The 23,485-nt window shown below is 40.9% G+C and overlaps 1 protein-coding gene across 1 annotated transcript in view; it reads right to left on the bottom strand.

Moving 5' to 3' along the window:
- The window catches only part of SYN2 (synapsin II), a 175,147-nt gene extending 152,762 nt beyond the window's left edge, over positions 1-22,385 (bottom strand). The window contains exon 1 of the mRNA XM_021069343.2: positions 21,794-22,385. Within this exon, the coding sequence (XP_020925002.2) occupies positions 21,794-22,185 (392 nt within the window). The 5' untranslated portion in view covers positions 22,186-22,385. The remainder of the gene's footprint in view (positions 1-21,793) is intronic.
- Between the last annotated feature and the right edge of the window lie 1,100 nt (positions 22,386-23,485).

Below are 23,485 nucleotides of genomic sequence, written 5' to 3'. Positions count from 1 at the left end.
GGGCAAAGGGGTGAGACACCCTTCATACATGTTTAATTGGGAACCTGATTCCCAACCTAATGCAATTCATAGACTCTTTATATCAAGCTCACAGGCTCTCTAGGCAGGGAGATGGGTGTTTGACAGGAGAATGCAAAGGCACACTGCTCCAATTACCACAAATGGAACGCATTACAAATAAACATATGTTTCCAGGGGCAGAATGAAGAGATTCATTACAGAGAAGAGTTGGGAATTCTGAGCCACAAGCCTGAATCTAATTTTTCACACAGGAGGTAAAATTACAATCTTGCCACTTCCTCTCCTGATGATGAGTTTAAATGGTAAGGAAACCACTGAGTTTATTATAGTTTGGAGACTTGCTGCCCATCAGCAGAGCCTCCCCCACTCCCCTACTCTTTTGTTTCACCCAAGTATTATACATATATATCCAGTACTCTGAGCCAATTAAGAAGAAATTAATGTAGACGCTCTCTCATCAATATCACTTCTGAATGTGTGAGCATCACTACTGCCATAGCTACCATGCAAAAATACTGCTGTGTGAATCAGGGATCATGAGTCTAAAGAAGCCCCAAATTCACTAATCAGTGTTAATTCAAATGAGATTTAAACTTCTCCATTAGTCCAGAAAGGTTAAGTCCATTTACAAAGTGGCCTCATCTCCTAGCATTCCTCTTTCTTCCCCTTTCCATCATACACACTGTCTATATCAAGGACACAGTATTTCCAAAATAGCAATGTCTTTTCATGCCTTCCAGCCTTATTTCTCTACCTGAAATGCCTCGTCTTCCCAATCTTCTAATCCACCCAGTGAAACTCTACTCTTCCTTTAGGTCCAGCTCAGATGCCTCCTCTTCAGTTAATTCTTCCCCAATCTCCAACAGGCAAAATTAACTACACCCCTCTCCATTCCCTCATACTGGTCAAAGGATAGCATGAAGCCTTGTATATATAAAGAAAATGTAAAGGATAAAATTTTGCTCATTTCAGATTTTCTGTGTTGTTGCTGCTGTTTTTTTTGGATGTGCCTGTGGCATGTGGAAGTTTCCAAGCCAGGGAATGAACCCGCACCACAGCACTGACCTGAGCTGTTGCAGTAACAACATCGGATCCTTAACCTGCTGTACCACAGAAGAAGAACTCATTTCAGTTTTGCCACTCATCATCTTCCATAAAGTTTTCACAAAGTGATACATCCACTTAGTAGATATCACCTAGTCTAGTGGATTTTAAGCATACACTTATCATATAATCCTTCTCTTTAATTACAATCTCTCAGGAGGAAGCTCAATACACATACAAATAAAACCAGATCTGCTCTGTTTACAATAATATTCAGAGGATTCAAAGTACTTCCTATTTGAGTTTTCCCACAGTAGACATTGAGGATGGCCCTTGTGACCACTAACCCCAATACAACCCAGTCATCCTATAAATTAGAAAATGTAGATCAAGAGCAGGTAATTGTGACATATAAGAGCATACAATTTAATATTATGTCAGGACCTAGGTCTCCTGCCTTCTAGATCTTTCTATTACATGTCATTCCTGCCTTCTTAGTCTGTGTGGTAGGGGAAGCTACATGAATAAAACTGGTGAGGGAGTTCCCTTGTGGCACAGTGGATTAAGGATCTGGTATTGTCACTGCAGTGGCCGGGGTTGCTGCTATGGTGCAGGTTTGATACCTGGACAGGGAACTTCCACATTCCCAGGCCAGAGATAAAAAAAGAAGAAAGGAAGGGAAGGAGGGAGGAAAGAAGGGAGGGAGGGAGGAAAGGAGGAAGGAAGGAAGTTGGTGAGAAAGAAAAATAAGAGGCTTGGGTAGTGTTAAAATTTTTATGGGAGCTTCTTCCATCATCCTGCCAGCTGAAGCAGAGGATGTACCAGTAAATATCTACCCTGAGACAGACTTAATGAGTGGCTGCTAAGAGATTCAGTGGGGAAACCGGGCATAAGGAAGGAGAAGGTGCCCAGTTGGAAGGCTGCTGTTTAAAGGGTCAGCTAAGTACTAAGTCTCAGAAGGTGGTTACCGACATGATGGCTTCAAGAAGAGCCCCCTCTATCCACCAAAAAGCCAAAAACATCTCACTGACACAATGCAGTTTAAAGTGATGTGACTGTTTGGATTCAAGAAGATCTAGGATGGATTCTGGATGCCAATTACAAGATGCCTAACCTGTTAGTCCCAGTTTTCCGGCCTGTAAAATCAATATAATAACATTAATCTCACAGTTTACATGAGTATTATTTTGATTGAGACAGTGTAAGTAAAAGCACTTAGGCAGCACCCAGTATGTGACAAGACTTCAATAACCAGTACAGTCTGCCCTCTGTACCTGCAGATTCTACAAACCAGGGATCAAAAATATTTGGGAAAAAAATTCCAGAAAGTTCCAAAGGGCAAAACTTGAACTTGTCATGAAGTAACTATTTACACTGTATTAGGTATTATAAGTAATTTAGAGATGATTTAAGGTATACAGAAGGGTGCTTGTAGGTTATACACAAATATTGCACCATTTTATACAAGGGACCTTCGCATTCCCGGACTTTGTTTTGGGGGGCAGCAGGGGTGGGGGAGCAGCTGAAACTATCCTCTAAGGATATGGAGGAGGGAGAACAGTACAGTGGTCCCTTTTTCTTTTATGTTTGATAGAGGCCTCTCTGTTCAAGTTTCTTATAACATAAAAGTCTTGGATATTTAAAAATACTTCAGTACTTAGTTGTTATGGACTGAATGTTTGTGTCCCCTGCCAAAATGCAAATGCTGAAGCCCTAATCCCCAATGTGATCATATTTGGAGGTGGGGAGTTTGGGAAGCAATTAGGTTTAGACTCTAACCATACTTTATACTTTGTAAAAACTTTGTAAAATATTATTTGTACACTTTTATATTTCAAATTTTTTTTTAAGTTTATAGGGAAAACAAACTTCTGGGTGAGTTGAACCCAGGTTTCAACCAGGTTGAAGGTCATAAGGTCCTGACTTCTTCAGCCCAGGACTGTACTCTCTGATACTTGTATCCACTCCTTCTCTACTGCCATGGTCCTATTAGAAACTTCCAGTATCTCAGAAGTGGACAACAAAAACATACTTCTAAACTGGTATCCAGATGGCACAAGTTCTTCCTCCTCCCCTTTTCTACACTGTATCCAGATAAACCTTCCTAAGCACAGCATTGATCAAGTCACTCCCCTGAAGTCAAAACCTTCACTATTCCCCAGAGACTACAAGCTCAAGAAAAACCTATGAGTTTGGCATTCAAGGTTCTCCTTGTTGGATCCCAATCTACTATTCCAGGATCAGCTTGTAAGTCTTCCTTATTTTAACCCAATGCTTCAACCAAATCACTTACTGCCTCTGAACATGGCCCGTGTTTTGCCACACTCATCTTGTCTTATCTTCCTCTTTTTGCTGTGCTTCATTCTCCAGGAAAAGAACTTGGGCAAAAAGAAACTGATTATTTGGTAAAGTGGTAAAAAGCTTAATAAAGTCTATTTACTTCCTAAAGCTACCCAACCCCATCTTCCATCTTTCCTCACTATTTCCTTGGCAGGGGAAATAATACTTTAGAAACTTTCATTTCACCTTCAAATGATAAAGACTGGCTGTAAAATATGAAGACTAAACCTACCTCCTGACAAAAATAATAGTAACTTTATCCCTCTACTCCTTGGTGTCCTACATGATGGTGATGATAATGATTTTTTTTTTTATTCACATAGCACTTTAGAGTTTACAAAGGCACCTTTATAACCTACTTTATGTAAATAAAGTCTCACAACCACCCTGGAAAGTATGCATTCTCATCCACGTTTACACCTAAGGACATTAAAGCTCAGGTCATCATCAAGATTACATTCCTATTCTCATATTCCTCGGATCCTCTGCAATAGATGAGGTTTATTCCTAACAGCTTCCTACAACTCTTATGAGCATCTCTCTCACCCATCTTCACCACTCTACCATCAGGTATCTATTCTATTTTCCACTCCTACAGAGTATTGCTCTTGTATTGTAGTTATAATCACCAGTATGTTGCCTGGGATCATAACACTCATCCTCCTCTAGGTATTTATAAATTCCTAGAGACCTCCAAGTTTAGAAATCGTTGAGATCCAAAGAATGAATTTTAAATGGTGAAGATGTGAGAATGATATTTAGAGGAGACTATCCAATGCCCCCAAGAAATTCATATTCCTTCAACAATTATTTGACGTCTACTACTGGCCAGGCTGCTAAATGCTGAGACAAAGAATAAAGCATGGCCCTTGCCCTGAAGGAACTTATAGACCATTATAGACCCCAGAGGTGTCAGTCCCAACACAGTACTGATTCTAGCTCAAAGAATCTCATTCTTAACTCCACAAACAACAAAGTTTTTTTGTCAAATTAGAGCAAATTGGAGTTCCCAATGCAGCTCAGTGGAAATGAACCCAACTAGTATCCATGAGGATGCCGGTTTGATCCCTGGCCTCTCTCAATGGGTTAAGGATCTAGCATTGCCATGAGCTGTGGTGCAGGTTACAGGTGTAGCTGGGATCCAGTGTTGCTGTGGCTGTGGCATAGGCTGACAGCTGCAGCTCTGATTCAACCCCTAGCCTGGGAACTTCCATGTGCTGCAGGTGTGGCCCTAAAAAGCGGGGAAAAAAAAAATTAGAGCAAATCCCCAAGAAGACTGTCATCCATTCCTCTTCACTGACAATGAAATGTCCCACTCAAAATCACACCATCAAGTTAGTGAATCAACCAGTAAAATGCCAAAAAAAAAAAGAGGAATCATTTCACGTAACCTATTTATAAACAAACATAAGGAAAACATTCAACCTCACCCATACTTATATAAACACAAATTAAAAGAGTCAAATGCTGCCTTTATACCTATTATATTAGCAGTTAAAAGAATAAAACTGTGTGCTAAAAAGTGAGGTGAATATGGTTGAGGGACTGCAACTGGTAAAACTTTTTATAGGAAGCAATATAGCACTATCTATCAAAAGCTATATATATATCACCATAATCCTTTTTTTTTTTTTTTTTAAGCACTGCTCAGACAGGTGTAGCTCTGGGTTTCAATTGCATTCAATGTGTTGATGATCAATGCATTCTGCAATTTACATTAATTCTGGCAGCTGGCTGTGTTTTTCATAGATGTTCAAGCAAAGAGATTTTACCATTAAGAGTCATCATAAATAATCTTTGATCAAGTAGTGGATTTGCTGAAAATTGAGAATGCACATAGTCTTAGTATGTAATAATGGTAAAAAATTGTAAGTAAATATGGTTCCCTAAAAGAAATATAACTATATAAACCATGGTACAGTAGTTATGAATACATACAATTATTAAGACTATGTAACAATATGCAAAAATTATAAGTAGAAAAAACAAAATATGAAATTATAGCCACATGATAATCACAATTATGTAAAAATATGCTTGCATATGGACAATTATTGGAGGAGAATATTAAAAAATGTGAAAGCAGCTGCTCTATTGCTATGGTAAAATTATGAGAGAAGCATGTGCTATTTAAAACTTCCTTTAATTATGTTGATATAACAATAAATCACACTTTACTACACTGCTTGTTTAATTGACACTCTTCCCAAATAAACTATAAGCTTTGTGAAGATAGGACAATGTCTCTTGTGCTCAGCCTTATAGCACCAGTTCCTACTAAATAATTCATGAAGGAATTAATGAAATAAATAGGAAACTTTAAATCCCCAGTAAAGGGGAGAAGTGCATCATTAAAAAAAAAAAAAAAAAAAAAAAGGCTGATCCCTATGTGTCTGTTTTTAAGCTCCAACTATGGGGAAAACCAAGTTAACCCAATGAAGAATCTCTGGAAAGTCTTTCTTCCTTCAAGGCAACTGCCCAGATCTTTGCCCTTGAAGGGTCTAGAGAAAGACCCAGGGTTCTGGGAAGTGAGCACAGCAGAAGGACAGTTGCGGAATTTTCATAGTCCATGTGGAATCAGAAGGGACAAGGGCTTCATGTTCTTCCTCTACCCTCAAACTCACCGCCCTTTGACTCCCGGAACCTTGCATATAACTATAGCTGGAATTAAGGCAGGGAGGCAGGAAAGGGTGTAGGGAGATGGACTGGTTATGTGGGGGGGAAAAAGGCAGAAAAAAATAGATCAGCAGGAAACAGGGTTTTTTTTTACTACAAACTTAAGTTTGATGCCACCCAGAGCTTTGGCTAAGAAATAAACATTTCCAGGTACAAAAGAAAAATAAGAAGCTTTAAAGGAATTGAGCTGTAGAGTGAAAATCTCCTTTCCTGACAACTTAAAATCAGTTTGAAATATCCAGAGGCACCAGAAGGACTCTAAGACATAAAAGTAATATAGGCATTAACAAAAACACATAGGGAAAGGAAACAATCTTTAAATTATTTTTCAACCAACCTACACAACACCTGTCACAGACCATACAAGATCTTTCCAGCTTAAGTAATTTTTTATCCATCCTTGGTGTTTTGAGGCAAAAGCATCATAATGGACTAATGCAGAACTCAAAAAGTTCAGCCGCATAGAGAAAAGGGACATTGAGTAAGGAGAAAAGGTTACAGAGAAAGAAGTATCTAGGTTTTAGATGCAGCGTTACCTATTTCATGTGGCTTTAAGCAAACCACACTTTCCCTGAGTCCTGGTTTCCTAATCAAAACAGGTAACCATACCAAATCACCCAACAAGATTAAGGTGACAATTAAATGAGTTAATTAATGCAAGCTGAAGTATACAATAAATTACAAAGTTTTACTTAAACATATGACCTTATTACAGAACGACAAATGCTACAATTTCCTTCAAGGGTCAAAGTTCAGAGCTATATGTCACCTTGAGGCTACAGGAAAATCACTCTCATCCCACTTTGCCAAGTCAACTGATAGTTTATTCTTCAAACAGTAGACTTTTCATGTGAGCAGGTGGCAATAAACAATGATTCTCCTTTTCCCACAATCTCAATGCTGAAATTTTACTATTCATTACTTAGGGTCAGAGAGTTTTTCTATTTTCTAGCTCCTTCCATAAAAATGCAAAAAAAAAAAAAAAAAAAAAAAAACTGTGAAAAGTGATTGCCAGTAGCCATTAACAACTCCTATTGAGCAGAGATTAACTCAGTCTTCTGAAAATTAAAAGCCAGGAAAAAGGGATGACAACAGGAATTTCGCCTATAATTCCCAAGAACCTCCTGATTTCAAGGAGGTTCCAACCACCAAACACCATTGTCTTCAACCAAAATTTCCCAATTTCCACATTTCAGCATATAAAAATCTCTCAGGAGTTCCTGTCGTGGCGCAGTGGTTAACGAATCCGACTAGGAACCATGAGGTTGCGGGTTCGATCCCTGCCCTTGCTCAGTGGGTTAACGATCCGGCGTTGCTGTGAGCTGTGGTGTAGGTTGCAGACGAGGCTCGGATCCTGCGTTGCTGTGCCTCTGGTGTAGGCCGGTGGCTACAGCTCCGATTCAACCCCTAGCCTGGGAACCTCCATATGCCGCGGGAGCGGCCCAAGAAATAGCAACAACAACAACAACAAAAGACAAAAAGACAAAAAAAAAAAAAACTCTCAGACTATTTCTTACACTGAAAAATAAGACTGTGTCGCAATTTTGTTTCAGAAAATATGTTCACCTCTGGAATGAGTCCAGGTCACAGGAGGCCATGGACACAGAATGAAAGGCATTCTGTGGGGAAAGAAGGCATAGAAAAGCAGAAAAAAAAAAAAAAAAAGAAAAAGAAATTCACCATCTCCACACTTCTGACGAGAATCAGCAGCCCTGATACCAGGGAAAACCTACTTTCTCCCCTAAATTCCTACTCCTAATAACTAGGAGAATTGCCCATGACAATATTTAAGAGAAAATTAATTGGGGAATTCTTCCTCATATCTACACTTGGTCTCACCTGTTGCTAGAGTTTCAGACTACATATATTTAAATCTGCTGTGTGTGTTACAGTCTGCAATCTGACCTCACACTGATCCTATAAAAGAAAGTAGGGCAGGTTTTATTTCTCCAATTTTAAAGATGAGGAAACTGAGATTCAGAGAATAGCATCTTGCTATGGCCTGAATTAAACACAGACCTCCTGACTCCAGATCTCCTACCTATACTGTCCACAACATCACAATGTTTCCAAAGGTGTACTGGTTCCAGACTCGCCAGAGAAAATAAATACCAGTCCCAAACTTCCTGTGAGCACCTTCCATGCACTACTCACTGGCTTTTTGTGTCAGAATCTAGCAGTTCTCCAAGAGAATCCCAAGGTAGCACTAAAGGAAAATCATCAAGCTAAGTACCTTTGGAAAACAAAGAAGTTTGTTAAAAGGCTGAAAGAATTGATAACCATGCCCACTTAATCCAAATTTCCAACTCAATGAGCTAACCCTGTAGATCGAGGGCACCTATAACTCAGTATAGGAAGCCTGAAGAAAAATACACAAGATCCAAAGTCCTGACTCTATCACGTCCTGGCTATGTGACCTTGAGTAACCTCATCTTAATTCCTTCATATGTAAAATGAAAATAACATTAACTACTGCCCCACAAATACTACTGTATGAAAGATTATGTGAGACAATGGATGTGACAGTGCTCAAAGTATAAAGTGTCTACAAATAAGCCATCTCAAATACATCTTCCCCAGAAACTTTCAAAATAGTAGTAATCAGTGTTTTCTAAACTTTGTGCAACAAACTACTCCAACCAAAATGAAAGAATATTCATCTAGGTTTGTCCTATATTTCAAAATTATTTTTAGCATTATAGAAACCTGTCTACAAATGATTTTACTTGACTTGAAAGCTCCTATAAATACTCATATGGTAAGCTGTTGCCTCAAAGCTGCTATGAAAATCTGGTCATCAAAGTGTAACATTAATTGAACACCTCCTAGTCACTACGTTAGACATTTTCAGAGCTTATTTCAATTGATTCTCAAAAGAACCCTCTGAGATATATTTTATCTCCTCTTTATAAATGAAGTAACTGAAGTTCACAATGACCAAGAAATTGCTCAAGGTAAAACATGTGTCTGTGTCACCGAGGAAAAGAAACACCAAGATGTCCAGGGGCAAGGAGAAATTTGGAACATTGTTATCTAGTGATTACAGAGCCTGGTGGTTAGAAGCATGGTCTCAAAGTTGGACCACCTGGGTTCAAATCCTGGATTTACTGTGAGTTTCCTCATTTGAAAAATTAGGTTAGTAGCAGTAACATATTTCATAACCTAGTAAGTGAGTTAATACATCAACTTAGAACAGCTACCTATCACATTGTATACCCAATACATCAGATATTATTGTCATATCTTCCATCCTGCTTATCCAAATCTCTCTCCCTCTTTTCCTTGCCGTGAAACCTGCAAGCTAACTAGCCTATAGCTCTTATACACATCTTACTCATTACTGTTGTTATAATTTTGCTCTTTCTCTTCCTTTTAACTGTAACTAATCCTTACTAATCTAAATCTCACTCAGCCTTCAAAGCTTAGCTCAGATCTACCCCTTCTGTGAAAAACCTTTTGCTGTCAAAATCTAACCTTTAGAAATCACTTGATTTATAAAAAGCCTCCAAAGATAATTTAGCCCAAATCCCTAATTTCTGAAATAGAAACTAAAGCTTAAAGAGTTAAACTGCCTATGGTGACATAAAAGTTACATGGCAGAGTAAAGGCTTCAATCCAGATATTTTTAATGTTGGCAATGCTCTTTCCACTATACAATTCTAATTTTGTCTTCCTTGAGATTCTGCATAAGTTCTCAAAAATGAAAGCATGTATCTGATTCTAAGTATTTCACTGATTTTGTAGCCTTCATGGAAACTAACACATGAAGTTATTGGCAGCTCTTTACTAACTGATCAGCAGATCAGTTTTTCAGTGGTGATCTTTTGTCCAGCAGTTAAAATGTTAGTAAACATAAGACTCTATAGAACTTAAAATCTCATCATCAGCTATTCATCAGAGGGTGACAGGCACTGAAGAAGGAATTATATCTCTAGAGTCACATCACAGGGGCCAACAACAAAAAAGGACTCATTCTTTATTACTGGAGCCTGAAAGTATAAAAGAAAACAGCCTTCACATTAGGGTCTTACAAGGATCCAAGTCCACAATAGAGAAAGGGTACCTCAAAGTTGTTAGGTCTCTTGAACGGAGAAATAGATAAGAGGTATATATCCTGGAAATGGATTAATTATAGTTGTGCTTGGGAGGTGTGGAATGGAAAAAAAAAATATTAGACAAACAGAAAAAAGAAAGAACAGACTATAAAATTTGAGAAAGACTCAAGTAAACAAAGACATCTTAGTGCCTAGGCTGAGGGAGGGGAAGAAGCAGAGAGCACAACAGTGTTCTCTAGAAAGGAAGGAAGAAAAAGTGCGGGGCGTTCAGGCACATCAGAAAAGGGGGAGTTAGAGAAAGGCAGAGCAAGTCCATTGTCAGCCTCATGTAAGGCAGGGTGTAGGACATTCTAAGCTAAAAACAATAACTAATACTTTTATAGTACTTTATAGTTCATAAAAAGATTTTTATACATAACACTTCTTATTGAATAGTCACTGTGGTTAACATAGCTATTGTTTATATTTTCAGGGAGCTGAAGAGTTGCTTTTGCTCATAATTCAGATTTTCATAATTTTTATGACCTTCGTTGTCATACCAAATCCTGGGGATACTGAAATTAAAGTTATAGTCACTGCCCTCAGGGGAATACCAGTGTTAAAAGTGGGGAGATGAGGAGTTCCCGTCATGGCGCAGTGGTTAACGAATCCGACTAGGAACCATGAGGTTGCGGGTTCGGTCCCTGCCCTTGCTCAGTGGGTTAACGATCCGGCGTTGCCGTGAGCTGTAGTGTAGGTTGCAGACGCGGCTCGGATCCCGCGTTGCTGTGGCTCTGGTGTAGGCCGGTGGCTACAGCTCCGATTCAACCCCTAGCCTGGGAACCTCCATATGCCTCGGGAGCGGCCCAAGAAATAGCAACAACAACAACAACAACAACAAAAGACAAAAAGACAAAAGACAAAAAAAAAAAAAAAAGACAAAAAAAAAAAGTGGGGAGATGAGAAGACAGACAAATAAAACCTGATTATAATACAATAAGTTAATAGGTATGAGAAGTAAGCAAATGTATTATGGTTTTTAACACAAATTGAAAGAATTTAAGGAAGTAGTAAGTCTAATCCTGACTCTAGCAGAGTCAACAACTGAACTGAATCTTGAAGATTATCCATAATTGTCCAGGCAAAGACTCGGGGAGAAAAAGTCTTTCAGATCACAAGACTAGTATAAATACACAGGGTCATGGCATATTCAGTTAAATCTAAGTAGTCTATCATGGCTAGATCCAAGTGGGTGTGGAATGAAAGAAAGGTAAGACTAAAGAGATAAGAGAGTCAGATGAGAAAAGCTTACTGTATACTTTCATCATGTTTCAGTCACTATTCTGTATATCTTTCAAAAACTATCCTCTGGGTAACCCAAAAGAACTTTTTCACTAGAGAGAAAGAAACAAGCCGCTTGGGTAGTGCAAGACTGGAGTTTTCATACTGAGGGAAAAGTTCTCTGCATTTGCAAGAAAGTAGGATTAACTTCAGAAGAATGGGCTCCTTGAAAACCAAGCGTCAATACAGACAAGGAAGGGAAATTCAGCCCTTAATTTTATTCCATTTGCTTTCCCTCAGCTTAGAGAAGTGGACCAGCTAATACTTTCCCGTATTGCAAGCTGAAATGGCTCTCATTCAGAGCTAAATCTCTAAAGATTTATGGTTTGGACTGGGTGAAAATTAGTAATTGAGTTAATTTGCATTTCACAGGGCATAAGCAAGAGCAAAAGTATTCTAAACCTTACAAGGGCAGTGAATAAGGATGAAATTCAACATAATAACATATCTCTACTCCTAGAATACTCTCTCTGTCCTTCTCTTCTATCCCTTTTCTCATTCTATGGATCTCTCTCTCTCCTCCACTCAATTCAGTGAAGATTTACTGAACTCAAGTTATGCGTCAGACACTCTGCTGCATGCTAAAAATTAAAAGATGAATAAAATACTATGCTTGACTGCAAAGAATTCACTATCACATAAATGGAAATGGATCACTGTGTTGAGTCCAATGATAAAGATATTCACAGAATTGAAGCAGGGCAGGGAGAGGACATAGACACCCAATAACCTAGGGAGTAAAAGAAAGATTTCTGGAAAAGGAAGTATTCATCTCAGTCTCAAAAGATGAATATGTGTTTAGTCAAGAAAAAGAAGAAAAAGAGAGGCAATTATAGTAGGAGTAGACAGTATAAACGGACAAGGAAGAGAAATGCCATAATGTGTGTACAGAACTGAAAACAGTCCAGTATTGCTGGAAATTGAAATTTAGGTATGGAAATAGTTAGACAGAGGTTGGAGAAGTAAGGATGGGCCAAACAGGAGGACCATGAACCTCACCTATAGGATATGGGAAGACACTGAAAAGCTTTAAGCAAAGAAATGATCTCATGGTGAGATCTGGAGAAGTTCTAGGTGAAAGCTAATGAGAACTTGAAATAAGGGACCAATGGTGCCTTCAGTTGAGATAGAGAATATGTGAAGAGCTGGAAAAGAAGGAAAGATAAGCAATACAATGCTGGAACAAATGATGTTGAGTTACCCTTAACCACCCAGATGGAGATGTCCAGCAGACAAATGAACACATGTTTGACAATCAGGTCAAAGTTATGGGCTAAAAATAAAGATTTGGAAACTAACTGCATTTAGGAGATAACTAATATCTTGAGGGTAGATGGACCAGGGAGAGTATACAGGGAGAAAATGCAGGCAGAAAATGGAGCCTTGAGGAACACCTGCATTTAATGAAGTAAGCAAAGGAAAAGAAGTAAGAAGGAACTTTCAAAAAACAGGTATGAAGATAACAACAAATGCAGTGTTCAGAAGCCAAGCCATTTCTAAATGGAAGACAAAACTGTGTCAAACTAATCACAAGTGTGTAGACTGATATCTTCCTTTGGATTTAGCAATTAAGTAACCTCACAATAACCATTTGTAGTATAATGGAAAGGGCAAAGGTTAAAAGTCAATGCAGGAAGGGAAATATGGAATAAGGAAGGAGAAAAAAAGAGTGAGATTTCTCTCTGATGTCTAGAAGAGTGATTAAGAAGGTGAGGAGTAGTTTTTGCTTGTTTATTTACAGGCATGGAACAAACAGTAGAAGCACCCTCTAGGAACTAAGAGCATGAACAGAAAGAAAAAAAAGGGATGAAATTTAGAGCAAGGTAATGAAGAAGGCAGTGGGAGACAGGTCTTTTTTAAACAGATACCCTCATCCCCTGAGAATGGAATAAAGAAAATGAGAGTTGAGGTAAAAGAAAGAAGCAGAAGAAGAGCATTCAAAGACAACTGTGCAATAATGGTACAGAATCCTGAAAGTCAAGTACATGTCCAGGGAGAGGGTAATCCAGAGTACAGCAAAAGTTTAGAATTAAGAGTGAGGGAGTTCCCATCGTGGCGCAGTGGTTAACAAATCCGACTAGGAACCATAAGGTTGCAGGTTCGATCCCTGCCCTTGTTCAGTGGGTTAACGATCTAGCGTTGCCATGAGCTGTGGTGTAGGTCGCAGATGCGGCTCTGATCCCACGTTGCTGTGGCTCTGGTGTAGGCTGGTGGCTACAGCTCCGATTAGACCCCTAGCCTGGGAACTCCATATGCCACGGGAGCAGCCCTAGAAAAGACAAAAAAAAAAAAAAAAAAAAAGAGAGAGAGAAGAGAAATGAGTCAGAAAAGGTAAACTGGGACAGACTGAATAAGCTTGGTGAGCAATTGTGTTAGAGAACAATGTTATGAAGGAAATTAACTCTATAAAATCTGTGAATTCTTTGATTCCGTTTAAGAATATTCCGAAAGCAATGTGAATGATGGACTGGATAGAGGAAAAGAATACAGGTATCACCTTTTAAAGCCATTCTGTGTATTTCACTCTTCCTTCATTTCCCTCTGTAACCACTTTTCTTAATTAATCACGAGTGAAACTTAAGTTATTTTTTTCATTTCATTTATTAAGTAAAGATTTATGTGGTTCTGTCCCTGTTTAAAATAGCTGCATCAAATGGGTGTTTCTCTAATAAAAAAAAAAAACTACCCTCACCCTAAGTTATATTGCCTTTTAAAAAAATACCAAAGAGAGATGTCAATAATCTTGTCTTTGAGCCCTAGCTCTCAATTTTAAAAAATTCCCCATCCCTGAAGTGTGCAAAATAGACAATCACCTGCACGATAAAATTTGGAAAACTCAAAAAAAGGAGACCAAGATAGGTTAGGTACCTGCAGAAACATGGAAGGTGCAACAATTATCAGTACAGCTCTTTACGCTTTACAAAGTGCTTTTTCAGAGCCTTATTTCACTTAATTCTCACAACAATGCTGTAAGATATACATACTGTTAACTCACTTTACAGATAAGAAAACTACTCTTTAACTGTGATTCTACAACCTAGTACAGTTTCTGATACATAGTAGGTCTCCAAAGAAAATGTGTCAAATGCATGGGGGGAGAGGGAGGCTCAGAAGAGGTCATTTAACTCTGATAGGGTCATATAGTTAATGGCAGAGCATAGATTTCAACCATAGGTCCTCTGACCCTCAATCCTACATGTTCATATTGTTTCATGCTGCTGAAAAGAGGAGGAGAACTGAGTGAAGTGATTGAATATAATTATAACGTGCTTTACAACTGTACACGAACTGATTCAAATTTCAGAAATGCCTGCTGTCAAGTAACCTCCTATTCTTAGGCTGCATGGGCATCCTTAGAGTTCGAGGAGCTGTGGCATTCGTTCACTTTATTCTCTTGCCCTATTCTAAGCTCCTTCCTCTCGCTACATTTAAGTTGGGTCTGCAGAACAGAAAAGCATTCTATACCATCTCCTCTCTCTAAAAGGCAATGGGGTAACCTTCTGACTTGAGTATCTCCTAATTTTTCTGCTGGCAAATTTCTCTCTTTTATTTGGGAATCTATCAATCTGGGTTCAGATCTTGACACTTCAGCTTAATAGCTATTTTATATTTGATAAGTGGCTACTTTAATGAGTCTGTTTATTCATATATATAATGGATATTCTACCTACTACTCAGAATCATTGTGAAGATAAAATGAGACAATGGGTATGAATATGTGCAAACTACAACCCAGTGCACCTGTCAGGGATCAAGAAATAAATGCTGTTAATCAGCATTTCAATGTATGTATACAAAGTTCTTAGATTTATCAGGGAGAGAAGAATTCAACCACAAGTCCACAATTTCCATCACTGAGGAGGAAACATACACCACGGTTATTACAGGATTAGCCTCCTCTTTTCAGGATACCACACGGTAGCAATACTGTGAGAAGGCATACTGAATGGAGAGTACCTGAAGATGATGTTTTGATGTTTTCATCCAAGGACATGTTTAGTCACTTATTGACCTATGCCACCTCTTCCAAAGATTCACAAGCAGTACTACATAGAATAAATCACAGAGCTAAAGTTTTTGAAAGAAAACAATGTAGTGCTATGAAGAATCTTACTGAATGTCTATCTGTTTCAATCCTCTCATTCAGAAAATCAAAATCCAAAGAGAAAAAGCTGTTTACCTAAGAATACCCAGTAGCATATTTTTTCAAAAAAATTTTTTTATTCTGCACCCGTGGAAGTTCTCAAGCCATGGACTGAATCCAAGCCACAGATGTGACAAAGCCAGATCCTTTAACCTACTGTGCTGGCTGAGGATCAAATCTGTGCCTCTGCATTCTTAATCCACTGCATCACAGCGGGAACTCCCACAGTAGCATTTTTTAATGATACAGATATTTCTAACCACAACATCTTCATTCCTCTGTGTTCCTACAGCATTTTATGCAGATTAATTACCATATTAAAATCCTATTTAAATGTCTGGATGGACCCCAGTAGACAAGGCCTACCCCCATATTAATCTTATATTCCCAGTACCTGGCCTGTTTAGATGTTCAACTGCACTGAGCATATACCAGTTAAAACTGTTTTGTAAACTCAAGGGGAAGGTAAACTTGAAGGGAAGTTTCTAGAAAACTTGCTATTTAGGCCTCCATCATACTTGGCTTAGCGAGATATTAAAAAGGCTGATGTTTCTATAGATCTGAATTTGGGTACAAAAAGACAGGCAGTTTTTTTTTTGCTTTTCAGGGCCACACCTGCAGCATATGGAAGTTCCCAGGCTAGGAGTCCAATTGGAGCTACAGCCACCAGCCTATGCCACAGCCACTGCAACATGGGATCTGAGCCATGTCTGCAAGCTACACCACAACTCACAGCAAAACCAGATCCTTAACCCACTGAGTGAGGCCAGGGGTGGAACCTGCATCGTCATGGATACTAGTTGGGTTCCTTACCACTGAGCTACAAAGGGAACTCCGACAGTAGGCAATCTTATATGGAAAAGGACACAGGTAAAAACGGGTCCCTAAAAGCAAGATCATCATAGTAGCACAGTCCCACTATATTATTTTATTAGAGTTTATGACAAGGTTTCTAAGAGTCTCCTTAAATCATTTTACAATGACTTTTGCTGAAACAACAATAACACAAATAAGACAGTGAAACTTCTGGTGGGGATATATTGCAATATGCTCATGCAATTCTTTTTTAAGCATTTACAACTCAACAATGACTCTAAAAGAAACAGACACAAACAAAATTTCTAATGAGAAAAAATGGTGAATTTAAGGAATCTACTCACAGAGTGACTTAAGGGTCAGAAGATGTGGGTTCTAGTCTCTGTTCTCTCACTAACTTCATATTTTACCTTGGGCAAATTATTCCATTTCTCTGTTCTTAGAAGAAAGACTGAAGTTCTAGATCCTAGTTCTGAGAAAACTTGAACAAGCCACTTTCCCCACTTCAGATCAAGATTTCCCTCATTTATCAAGTAACACAGATGACCTTCCAGCTCTAATAACCTCAAATTCTAAGCTATAGGCTACTACTGCTATGAACGATGAAATTCTATGGAATCAATATGTTGGTGTTAGTCAGAAACAGGACATAACGATAAAATATTTGGCAGAGAGAAGCCTTAAACCTCACTCGAGCTCCCCCACAAGTTTCAATTCAAAAATTTTCCAGAGCCATTCACAAGCACTGGTCCAGACAACTGTACTTTGAATTCCCCTATTTTTAATGTAATGCCCAAAGACTGACCAGAAAAGAATAGAAACAGGTGCCTCTCAGATAATGCATGAATTCAGTCTCTTGGTTATCTCCCTCTTTTCTACTACTGTACTTTCCTTATACAATCCACTGTCAAACCTATCTGAGCCAAACCTATCTCTTTTGATTTAAATTCTTCTAGGCTCAGTTCAAATCTCACTACTTTCATGAAGTATTCCTTTCCAATTCTAGCCCACAACATCTATAGTACAGTACATCATTGTGGTAGGAATTAAATGATATTTGTGAAGAACTTGGTATAACATCTGGCATATAGCAGTTGCTCAAAAAGTAGTAGTCAGCGCTGTTCCCACACCTTCAGCACTAATCATATACACTTTAGTTCAGTGCATCTTAAATTTAATGTGCGTGTGAATCACCTGGAGATCTTACTCAAATGTAAATTATGATTAGGCAAGTGTGAGGTGGAACCTGATGATCTTTAGTTCAAAAAGCTCTTGGTTGATGCCAATGTTGCTGATCCAAGGACCACACTTTGAATACAAGGGGAAGTTTTTAGTAAACTTTTTTTTAGAATGTATTTATCTTATCTATCCACCCAGATAGAAAGATTTTAGAAGAGAGAAACTATGTCTCATTTTTCTTAACATATATGTGCTATATATACAGGTGTTCAATAAACATCTGTAGACTTATCAAATATGCAGTCTCTAGATATTCTAGATAATCTCTAGCATGCTTGTACCATACTGATTTTCAAATTCAAACACTAAGACATTTGAGGTCGAAAAAGGTCACTTGGTTAATGCAGCTGGCTGGAATCACTGGAACAGAGGCAGGGGTGAATCTGAGAGAAAACTTACCTCTTCACCAGAAGAATATTAGAAAAAAAACAACATATACACATGGATGCTCATTCCTTGTTCAAACACAAAAGTCATTAAAGTGCGATCTTAATTACACTTCAAATTTAGGACAAACCTTAAAAGAAGACATGTATTTTTCAGGTACGTATTTTTTTAATTAATAATAATTATTAAAAAGGTATATAAAGAGCTTGACTTCATTTTTAGTGGAACAGAAACATTTTTCAGTGATCCTTTAGTGTGCAATTAATCTAAAGATCTCAGGCAACCAATGAAAACACATTTCAAGCAAAAAAAGAGAGAGAAAGAAACACCCTCTAATTTTCTCATCAACTTGGTCAGTGATAAGATCCCCAAACTCCATGTCTGCAACTATAGAAATTCAAAAGAATCTGCTGTATATCAAGGCTTCTCTGGGAAGCTGCTTATTTTAAGCCCTTCTTTTAAATCTCTAATTATTTAAATACTTGTTAAAACTCTATTTTAGCATTCCCTAATTCAGACAGAACAAATATTCTTAAATTTTACTGGGAAACTATACTCTGACTTCCTATTCAAGCACCAGGAAAATAATGTTGGCCCTGTATGACACCTATTCACAGAATACTATCTAGATACCTTAAACTGTGAGGCGAATTTACTAAAATCAGTCTTCAGAGCAAAAAGCACTTTTTTAGGTCACTGAGCTTGTCATACATAGGCAACTGCTTCTTAACTCATAGAGGCCTTTCAATAAAACCACTCACCAATATCTAACTGAGATGTTTTTAACAAATTTAGACACCTCAAAAGAAGACAGACTCTGCAATTCTTTTTTTTTTTTTTAATTGACTTTTGTCTTTTTAGGGCCCCACCCATGGCATATAGAAGTTCCCAGGCCACAGGTCTAATCGGAGCTATGGCTGCAGGCCTACGCCAGAGCCACAGCAATGTCAGACCTAAGCCGCGTCTACAACCTACACCATAGCTCACGGCAATGCCAGATCCTTAACTCACTGAGCAAGGCCAAGGATTGAACCCACAACCTCATCGTTCCTAGTCAGATTCATTTCCGCTGAGCCATGACAGGAACTCCAGACTCTGCAATTCTCAGAACTGCTACTAAGCACAGAAACACAGAAGCACAAAACTGCTGTCAGGCACAAGATAAAAACTGGGTTTATTAGTTTAAGTAAATCAGTGTTATTACTTCAGAGAAAATCAGAAAACAGTTGGGAGTCAGGCAATAAAAAAGTGGCTTCTATTACTTCCATCAGAGGTCTACTCTCCTGAGCAAGGAAAATTCTCTGGTTCGTGCCAGGCAGGCAGTCTTCCTAGAGAATACTACTATCCAAGGAGAGTTTCAAATCTCAAGCCACTGAAGCAGTTATAAACATATGGGTATCTTCCTACCTGGAGGTAGCTAACTAGTAATTAGTCCCAAAATAAATGCCTTCAATAGAGTAGGAGATCAGGACCAGGTATGAGAGGGTGAGATTCTTGCATTAAAAAAATGAAGCAGGAGAGTTCCCATCGTGGCTCAGCAGAAATGAACCTGACTTGTATCGATGAGAACGCAGGTTTGATCCCTGGCCTCACTCAGTGTTTAAGGATCCCGTGTTGCTGTGAGCTCTGTTGCTGTGAGCTGTGGTGTAGGTTGCAGATGCAGCTGAGATCTAGTATTGCTGTGGCTGTGGCACAGGCCAGTGGCTACAGCTCCAATTCAACTCCTAGCCTGGGAACCTCCATATGCCGCAGGTGTGGCCCTAAAAAGACCAAAAAAAAAAAAAAAAAAAGCACCAATATCATTCTCATCTCTCCCCTCCTTTTCCTGACCTTTAAGACTCATCTTTTGTGAAGCTTTCTCCAATAACTGACTCTCACTAATCACTCTATTTATTGAATGCCTGAAACACTAGTCTCTAATGATTCTAGATTCCTTTTTGTTAACTGTTTCATGTTTTCATTTTGTCCCTCAAATTTGAGTGTGAGTTCTCTGTAAGGGCCCTATGTTGTCTAGCCCCTAGAGGGAGCTAATTATTAATACTGCTAATAATATAATAAAAAAAAAACAGTGAGGCAATATAAAATAATGGAGCGGCAATGGTAGAGGTCAAATTCTGGCTCTGCCATTTGACTGTGAACGCATTCCTTCAAAAGCTCAGTTTGGTGGTGAGAATTCAATCAATATAGATAGAGCACCTAGTACAAGGTCTGGCACATAACGGACACTCAATAAAGCTTAGTTACCTTCCCTCCCACTTAATAAGCACTTGTTGATATGAACTGAGTTAGTGTAACTCTCCTAGGGGCTGCCAATGGCACCATTATATACTCTTTTGCTTTCCGAATTACCCTCTTGCTTGTGCCTTTGTCGTTTCCTAACAAAGATTCCTTCAAATTTTCTACTCTATAGTCCTGAGAAAAAGCCAACTACACAAGTCACCCAAATGACTATTCAGAATGGTCATATCAGAGGCCAGCCAGAGGGCATCTCCACGTTTACATCTCACTTCCATCACACCCATGCCAGCACTTTCTCCCTCCTGGTCTTCCAGTGAGAAAATGATAAAGGCAGCAAAGCAACCAAAAGAGGAAATGGAAATAAACAGCTCTGTGGTCCCTCTGTGCCTTCCTCTTGGGAGGAAACACAGGTCTAGTTTCCAAACCCAACTCTTGGGGGTGGGGGGGCTTTCCATGTTCCAAAAGAATCCTCTTTTTCCTCACCTCTTCTTCATGTCTTCAAGCCCTTAAGCAGTCAATTTCACTATCACTTTCCACCCCAACCATGCCCTGGGTCAACTTCCTGCTCCATAAAATAGAACCTCTTTTAACTGATTTGTCTTAAAGCATGTCATTCATGCTTTTATCAACTGGAGGTCACATTTTTCCCCCAGCCTTCACCCTTCCGAGTTGGAATATTCCTTAAAAATAAACAAATAAATAAATGGGGGTTCCCCTTCTACTGCATTAAGGCAGATCTCTTTTTATTTGTATCCCTTTAGTAATCCAGAATATTATACCTGGGTCATCACCTTTTCAGCTGGAAAAAGCCACCATCACGTCCACCCCAAAACACATACAAAAAAAAATTTTTTTTTTTTTTTACTCCGCAAATCTGCCCCCCCTTCCCCCAGGGCTGCACAAAACACAGGAATTGCATTATTCTTAAACGACTTCACTGTGCTGCACAGGAACAAACCCGTGTCCACCTGGGCTCCCACATCTGTGATCTGATCAACCTGATGTCAATACTGACATCAACCTTCATCAGGCCAGGTGAAAATACACCCCTCGCCCTCCCCCACCCCTCACCCACTTTTATTCCTGATTCGCCCTGTGCCTCATAAAGCAGAACCTTTCTTATTGGCCTCAAATGTTCCTTCGGGGATCTGGGACCATTTTCACCCCAGCTTCTATGTGTCGAGGGTGAAAAGATTGTCTCCCCCGCACCCCCTCCCCAAAAACTCTATTTCCTAAGACTCTTCTTCCCTGTTGCATAAAGTAGCTCCAGCTTTTCTGTGTTTGGGGATTTGAGCCAACTGAGGGGCTATTTTACCTCAGACTTCACCTTTCCAGCGGGTCAGTGCCTCCCCGCCCGCGCCCCCGCCCCCGGGATACATACACTCTCGCTGGACCCCGTTTCCTCGCTGCGGGACCCGGGACCCTCCTTTTTATGGTCCGACACGCTTCCCCCGCGCCGGGAGCCTACTCTGTGCGGCCCCAGCTGCCCAAGCCCCGGGCCCCGGGCCCCTACCAGTCGGTGTGCGGCTCGTCGACGACCAGCAGCACCTTGGCCTTCCTGGCGGCGGCGGGCGGGGGCGCGGGCGCGTCCACCAGGCCGGCCGAGGCGGCCGTCTGCTTCACCGCCTGGGACAGCGAGCTGAAGAAGCTGCTGCCCACCGACGGCGCCGCCGCCGCTGCTTGTGGTGCGGGTTGCGGCGCGGGCGCGGGGGCCGGCGGCGGCCTCCGCTCAGGGCCCGGCGAGGCGGCCGGGGGCGCGGACGAGGCCGAGGCCGCGCCCGGGCCGGGGGGCGGGGGCGGCGGGGGCTGCTGGGGCTCCGGCCGCTGCAGGTCGGTCATGTAGCCATTGGGCAGGTTGGCGATGAAGCTGCTGTCCGACAGCCGGCGCCGCAGGAAGTTCATCATCTGGCTAGAGGGGCTGGGGGCGCGCGAGGCGTCGGGGCCGGGGGGCGCGGAGGGCGAGAAGGAGGCGTCGGCGGCGGGGGCTGAGGTGGCTGAGGTGACAGAGGCGGCTGAAGCTCTGTCCGCGGCGCGGGAGCCCAGCAGACAGCCGCGGCGGACTGGGCCAGGCAGGCGGAGCGGCGCGAGGCTCAGCGCCAGGAAGCGGGCGGGGCCGGGGGCGGGGCCAAGGTCTCCCCCGCCCCTCGCCGCAGAGCCGGCACCGCCCCCGACTGTCCGCCTGCGCACCAGGCACTTAGCAGCCAGCCTGCGGGGTCTGGGGACTCCGGATGGTGAGCGCGAGCGCCAGGCCTCTAGCGTCCAGAACGTGGCTCTGTGGGGAGGGCGTGTGAACTATTTCTGCTCCCCGAGTATAGGGAAAAGGGAGCTGAGACCCACCACCACCACCACCACCTTTTTGGTTGGGGGAGAAAAAAACCATGTCCCAGCCGAGATGGAGGCGAAGGAAACTGTCCCCACTCCCTTTGGCAGGAAGAGAGGTGTCAGCCTTCCTACCCTAAGGTGAGGGAGAAGCCATAACCTTCCTGCGCGTGGACACACACACACACACCGGTGAGAGAACAAAAACAATCCCTTCCTCGGTGCTGGGGGAGAAAGACATCCCACCCAGGGTGACGAGGCAAGCCCTAGTGGTAAAGCGAACTCTCATCTCCTCTACTTTGGGGAGGAAGGGGATGGGAGACAGGCCCTCTCCACCCCGTCTTGGAAGCATGTGTAGGATGCACTCTCGGTGCCTTCCTTACCTCAAAGCACGCACTCCTCTCCCCCTTCTCTTCCACAAGTGTAAGGCTGAAGATCCCCCCCTCTCCCCGCAAGGACCCTCCCCGCCCCCAGTCGTATATCTAAGGCTCTCCCACCTCTTATGTGTTCTACTTGCTGACAGGAGTTGGTGCATCCTATGTAAGATCAAGAAGGTCACCTTCTCAAGATCTTTCTATTTGTTTTTCCAGTTCATTCATTGGCCAGATCTGCCTAAACCTCCATGAAGTCTGATTACCACCTTCCCAAACGCACACTATAAATCTTGTGTGCCCCCTGGACCTTTGTTTTCAGCTCTCATGAGGTGAAATCCCTGTGATGTATTGGAGCAGGTCACAGCAGGTACGCTTTACATTCAGATCTCTCTGGGTGATGTGTGACCTTGGGCAAATCAGCCCTCTGAGCCTCTTTTCCTCACCTGATAAAAGGAGATAACACTATTCAATGTTGTTACACAGTAAATGATATCATGTATGTAAAGCACCTG

This window comes from Sus scrofa, chromosome 13 (assembly GCF_054392235.1).
Source record: "Sus scrofa isolate SSC_HxYL_T2T_F1_AM1 chromosome 13, Sscrofa_HxYL_maternal_Yorkshire_Landrace_v2.0, whole genome shotgun sequence".
Lineage (NCBI taxonomy): Eukaryota > Metazoa > Chordata > Mammalia > Artiodactyla > Suidae > Sus > Sus scrofa.
The sequence above is the reverse complement of the archived record's forward strand: the minus strand, read 5'-3'. Positions and strand labels throughout refer to the sequence as shown.